Source organism: Arachis duranensis, chromosome 9 (assembly GCF_000817695.3).
Source record: "Arachis duranensis cultivar V14167 chromosome 9, aradu.V14167.gnm2.J7QH, whole genome shotgun sequence".
In the NCBI taxonomy this organism is placed as follows: domain Eukaryota; kingdom Viridiplantae; phylum Streptophyta; class Magnoliopsida; order Fabales; family Fabaceae; genus Arachis; species Arachis duranensis.
The window spans coordinates 12,378,765-12,384,815 of NC_029780.3; the positions used below are offsets into that span (position 1 = coordinate 12,378,765).

At 35.1% G+C, this 6,051-nt stretch overlaps 1 protein-coding gene across 2 annotated transcripts; it reads left to right on the plus strand.

Moving 5' to 3' along the window:
• Window positions 1–1,203: 1,203 nt before the first annotated feature.
• Window positions 1,204–2,594, plus strand: LOC127741668 (uncharacterized). 2 transcript variants are annotated; one of them, XR_008002814.1, is made up of 3 exons: window positions 1,204–1,375; window positions 1,461–2,073; window positions 2,423–2,594. XR_008002814.1 is itself a non-coding variant. In XM_052254721.1 (2 exons), the coding sequence occupies exons 1-2, from the start codon at window positions 1,286–1,288 to the stop codon at window positions 1,983–1,985; spliced, it is 615 nt and encodes a 204-aa protein (XP_052110681.1). In that variant the 5' UTR covers window positions 1,204–1,285; the 3' UTR covers window positions 1,986–2,143. The 2 variants fall into 2 exon arrangements, 1 of the variants encoding a protein (XP_052110681.1); XM_052254721.1 differs by lacking the exon at window positions 2,423–2,594 and having other exon boundaries at window positions 1,461–2,143.
• Window positions 2,595–6,051: the final 3,457 nt, after the last annotated feature.

Sequence of the window (6,051 nt, forward strand, 5' to 3'; positions counted from 1 at the left end):
TTGGTGTATGTTTGGGCTGAGCTTGATCTATCCACGAGCTGAGGCTTTTCTTGGAGTTGAACGCCAAGTTATAACGTGTTTTGGGCGTTCAACTCCGGATCATGACGTGTTTCTGGCGTTTAACTCCAGACAGCAGCATGTACTTGGCGTTCAACGCCAAGTTACGTCGTCAATTTCCGAATAAAGTGTAACACCCTACCATACAGAGTCTTATGCTTAAGTCATAATTCAGAGATGGCAAGGTATTACGACTTCTAAAATAAAAATTAGTACGTATAGTAGTATGAATGACTGACTAATACTAGGAGCCTTTGTAGAAAAAAGGGTAAACAAAAATTGCAACTCTAAAGCGCAACACTCCGATCGATAACGTAACGAGCAAGGATAAACCAACGCGAGATTATATATATACAAAGGAGTGTCAAAAACAGGAATATCAAGACTCAAAATCCGGCTGCGAAGATAACCGGTCCGAGCATAGCAATATATATACATATGATAAAAATAAGGAAAACCCCAAAGGAAACCCAAAGGGACACAAATACATAAAACCTAATCTCCAAAATCTCCCATAAGAGGAGTCATCACAGTTAAGGATTAGTATAGGTAATTTTAAATTTCGGGGATCAAAATGGGTAATCGCGTCAATTTCAGAGACCAAAATGGAGATTTAGTCCCTCAATCACACAAAGTGTTATCTATCTTACCTTTGCTTTGTCTGTTTGTCTTTCGTTTAAATTCAAACCCGCAGTTAATAGTAGAACTAGAATAGATATTTTCTGTTTCCTACTGACACAAGTCCATATCTTTACTTTTCTATCAATCTCTAGTTCTAATCTCCCTCCCCCATCTAATATTATAGTGCGACCAAAATTTCGTTATGGTCCAATTCTAACTGATAATAAATACCAGGCTTTCCAATATTTGATTGATTACAATTCTATAAATTTCATTTACTATAGAAGTTCTCAAGGAGTTCATTAGAAGAATATTTCCAATAATTGATACATATAATTCAGAGGAATACGTAAGTGATTTATATGCAGCATGGATAAATCTAAGTGACTCTTTCTTAAATCCAAATAATATTTTCATAGGCGTTTTCCCCCGATCCAATCGGAGAATCAAATTGATTATAAAAATATAAGTTTAATTTGTCAATTTATTAGTAAACAAGGAAAAATATTGACTAGACGGGTGAATAATTTGACCTTAAAACAACAACGATTAACTACGATTGTTATAAAACAAGCTCGCATTTTATCTTCATTACCCTTTCTTAATAATGAGAAAAGAAGATTTCCACGATCGTTTTTCTCAATCAGATCTTCTGCATATTGCTGAGTTCCAAGAGGAAGTATACGCCCTAAAAAAGGTGCTCTCTCTGTTACATAATTTTACACTTCTTTAAAGACGTTGTGGGAGGAATTGAAAAGCTCTCGACCTCTCCTTGCTTGTAGTTGTCCGACAAAGATCCACCGCCTTCAAGACTTCATTATCTGCTTCTTGAAAGGTTTGGACGAGCGATTTTCAGTTGTCAAATCACAAATTCTGCTCCTAGACCCTTTGCCTTCGGTCACCAAAGTTTTGCTTTGGTAATACAACATGAAAGACAAATCAATACAGCCAACCAGCAGATTCTTGCCACTACCATCGATCCTCGCCGCCCCTTATACAGCCAAGGTCGCGGCTTAGCTTCCACCGGCACCGGGCGCAGAAGTAATTCTTCCGAACTCTACACTTATTGTGGGCGGCAAGGCCACACGATTGACGCGTGCTATGGCAAACATGGCTACCCGCCGGGGCATCCTAGGTATCCAAGCAAGCCACGCTTCAATGGAAAAGGAACTGCATCCATCAATAGCGCCATCACACCTCCATCCTCGTCAAGCAGTCAAGTTCAAAAGGAGATGGTTGCATCGAGTTCTCTTTCAGATCCGGTTTTGAATTTAAGCCCAACACAACATAAGGCTCTTTTGGCATAAAGTGGTGAAGACTATCATTCATATATTAAGGATGAGACAAAGGCCATTGTCCCCACTCAAACTGGGCATTTTTCAAACCCAACATTGAGTAGTCATTTCTTATGTTCTTCATATACATTTTCTATTTTGCATAATACATACTTAAATTTTAAATTCTTTGATCCTTGGATAATTGATTTAAGTGTCACTGATCACATAGCATCAAATATTTTTTTTGCTTTATTTTTTATTTTAAAATTAAATCAATTATTATTCATATGCCTAATGATTCTCATGCTATAGCTTTTTATAGGAGTGTTGTTCAATTTTCGTCTTCTTTAATTCTCACTAATGTCCTTTATTTACAACAATTTTATTTTAATTTGATTTCTATCTCTAAAATCACTTCCATACTTTTATATGAGCTCACTTTTTCAAAATATTCATGTCTTTTGTAGGATCTGACCAGCTTGAAGATGATTAATTTGGGTAGATTAAAGAAAGAATTGTATATTCTTGATCAAGTTTTTTTCACCGATAATTCACCACCCATCGCCTCTATCAATGCCACAAGTATTACACCCATCATATCCTCAAACCTACGATATTTCTGTTTAGGTCATGTTTCTGGGCGACATCTTAATATTTTACATAAATAATATCTTTTTGTTTTTTACACCAAGTTAAACTTGTGATGTATGTTATTTTTCTAAATAAAGAAAATTTTCTTTTGTGAATAATACAAACAAAACAAGTGTTGTATTTGAATTATTATATTTAGATATATGAGATCTTTTTCAACAAAATTTTATAAATATCGTAAATATTTTTTTACTATTGTTGATAATTATAGCCGATTCACTTGAGTTATTTTGTTAAAATAAAAAAGTGAAGTATCTCAACATATTAAAAATTTTATTGTTTTAGGAGAAACTCAATTTGAATCAAAAATTAAAATTTTTCATTCTGACAATGGTCATGAATTTTTTTCAGTAAATTTTACTCATCAAAAGGTATTATTCATCAATGAAGTTTCGTGAAACTCCCCAACAAAATAGGAGGATCGAGCACAAGCACCAATACATTTTAAATGTTGTCCGTGCTCTTATGTTTAAATCAAACATCCCTCTTAATTTTTGGTCTTTTGCAATCAATCATGTAGTGTATTTAATAAATAGAGTTTCATCTTCTATTATTAATTTTAAAACTTCTTTTGAACTTTTATTTAATAAACAACCAGATTTTAATGACTTAAAAATTTTTGGTTGTTTATACTTTATTTTTACTATATTGAGAGTCATCATTCTAAATTTGATCAAAGAACTCGTAAAGCTATTTTTTTTTGTTATTAATATGGTTTTAAATGATATATTGTTTATTTTGTAAAAGAGAAAAAAATTTTAGGATCCAAAAATATAATTTTTTATGAGCTCAATTTTCCTTTAATCAAAGATACAACCCAACATTTTTCAAAAGTTTTGCCCAGCCCAAACACAATCAGTCCACTATCCACAAATACTCCTTACCTCCCTAAGGGACCATTCACATTCACTTACCCATCCTTCCATCCTTCACATGATTGTTCATCTCCTCTTGCATATCTTCCAAGTATTCCATCACTTCACATTCCAGAAAACCCCACCACCAAAAGCCTCTCTCCTCCATTAGGGGTGACAACAGGGTGGATAGGAACGGATTTTTGTCCTACTCGATCTCGCTCTGCCTTACAATAACCCACATCGAATCTACCCCACTTCTATCTGCGAGTAGTAAAAAGTTAAATTCTAACCCATCCCTGCAGGTATCTGCCTTGCCACTACCCGCCTCTATAATTATTAAAATCCAACAAATACAATTAAATTTTAAATTTATATAATCATCATTATATACATAACATAAATTAAAGTAAAAATTTAAATATGATACAATATTATTAATCATTTTACTAATTATTTTATATATATCTTACATATATTATATATTAAAAATATATATTTATATATCTATTATATATACTGGGGCGGGTAGGGGCGGGTTCAACCTAAACCCGACCCCGCCCCGCCCCGCCCAAGAACCCGCCCCGTTAAAACCCGCCCCGGTGCGGGGGCGGGTAATTACCCGCCCCGAGCGGGTAGGAGCGGGGTGGGTACCCGCGGGTTCGGGTAGTGTTGCCACCCCTACATGTGGGTGTGTTTAGTGAGGAGAGAGAATGCTGAAAACTAGGGTTTTGGTCTAGTTATGTTGGGCCAAGGGCCCACTTTGGGTCCGGTTGGCCCGGTTTGGCCCGTTCGGTCCAATCTTGGCCCGAATTCTATAAAATTGGTACCGAAATTCTCGTCTCAATCTCCTCTATCACATTTAGCCATAAAAATTACATTTTAGGCTTTCTAGAATAAATTCTCATTTATAGGCTAATTAGCCGTTAATTAACCGGGTTTTACATAAAGTATGGACTATTATATATTGCTGGAAAGCTCTGGATGTCTACTTTCCAACGCCGTTGAGAGCGCGCCATTTGGAGTTCTGTAGCTCCAGAAAATCCATTTCGAGTGTAGGGAGGTCAGATTCCAACAGCATCAGCAGTCCTTTTGTCAGCCTTTTTTCAAAGTTTTGCTCAAGTCCCTCAATTTCAGCCAGAAATTACCTGAAATCACAGAAAAACACACAAACTCATAGTAAAGTCCAAAAATGTGAATTTAACATAAAAACTAATGAAAACATCTCTAAAAGTAGCTTGAACTTACTAAAAACTACCTAAAAACAATGTCAAAAAGCGTATAAATTATCCGCTCATCACAACACCAAACTTAAATTGTTGCTTGTCCCTAAGCAACTGAAAATCAATTAGGATAAAAAGAAGAGAATATATTGTAAATTCCAAAATATCAATGAATATTAATTCTAATTAGATGAGCGGAACTTGTAGCTTTTTGCTTCTGAACAGTTTTGGCATCTCACTTTTTCCTTTGAAGTTTAGAATGATTGGCTTCTCTAGGAACTTAGAAGTTCAGATAGTGTTATTGATTCTCCTAGTTAAGCATGTTGATTCTTGAACACAACTACTTTCATGAGTCTTGGCTGTGGCCCTAAGCACTTTGTTTTCCAGTATTACCATCGGATACATAAATGCCACAGACACATGACTGGGTGAACCTTTTCAGATTGTGACTCAGCTTTGCTAAAAGTCCCCAATTAGAGGTGTCCAGGGTTCTTAAGCACACTCTTGTTGCCTTGGATCACAACTTTATTTCTTTCTTTTTCTTTTTTTTCTTTTTTTAACCACTCAGTCTCAAGCTTTTCACTTGGACCTGCATGCCACAAGCACATGGTTAGGGACAGCTTGATTTAGCCGCTTAGGCCTGGATTTTATTTCCTTGGGCCCTCCTATCCATTGATGCTCAAAGCCTTGGATCCTTTTTACCCTTGCCTTTTGTATTTTAAGGGCTATTGGCTTTTTCTGCTTACTTTTTCTTTTTCTTTCTATTTTTTTTTTTGCCACTTTTTTTTTTCGCAAGCTTTTGTTTTTCACTACTTTTTCTTGCTTCAAGAATCAATTTCATAATTTTTCAGATCATCAATAATATTTCTCTTTGTTCATCATTCTTTCAAGAGCCAACAGTTTTAACATTCATAAACAACAAGATCAAAAATATGCACTGTTCAAGCATTCATTCAGAAAACAAAAAGTATTGTCACCACATCAATTTAATTGAACTAATTTCAAGGATAAATTCGAAATTCATGTGCTTCTTGTTCTTTTGAATTAAAACATTTTTCATTTAAGAGAGGTGGAGGATTAATGGAATTATTCATAACTTTAAGACATAGTTACTAACTACTAATGATCATGAAGTAGAGACACAAAACATAGATAAACATACAACATAAAAACCGAAAAGCAGAAAGAAATAAGAACAAGGAAGGAATCCACCTTAGTGGCGTCTTCTTCTTGAAGGACCAACAATGTCCTTAAGCTCTTATATGTCCCTTCCTTGCCTTTGTTGCTCATCCCTCATTTCTCTTTGATCTTCTCTTATTTCATAGAGAATGATGGAGTGCTCATGATGTTCCACCCTTAATTGTTCAA

Bases quoted from the DNA above. Each gene is read 5' to 3' on its own strand.
- LOC127741668 (XM_052254721.1), top strand. From the start codon at position 1,286: ATGAGAAAAGAAGATTTCCACGATCGTTTTTCTCAATCAGATCTTCTG. The intron at 1,376-1,460 runs GTGCTCTCTCTG...CCTTGCTTGTAG, and splicing joins AAGTATACGCCCTAAAAAAG to TTGTCCGACAAAGATCCACC.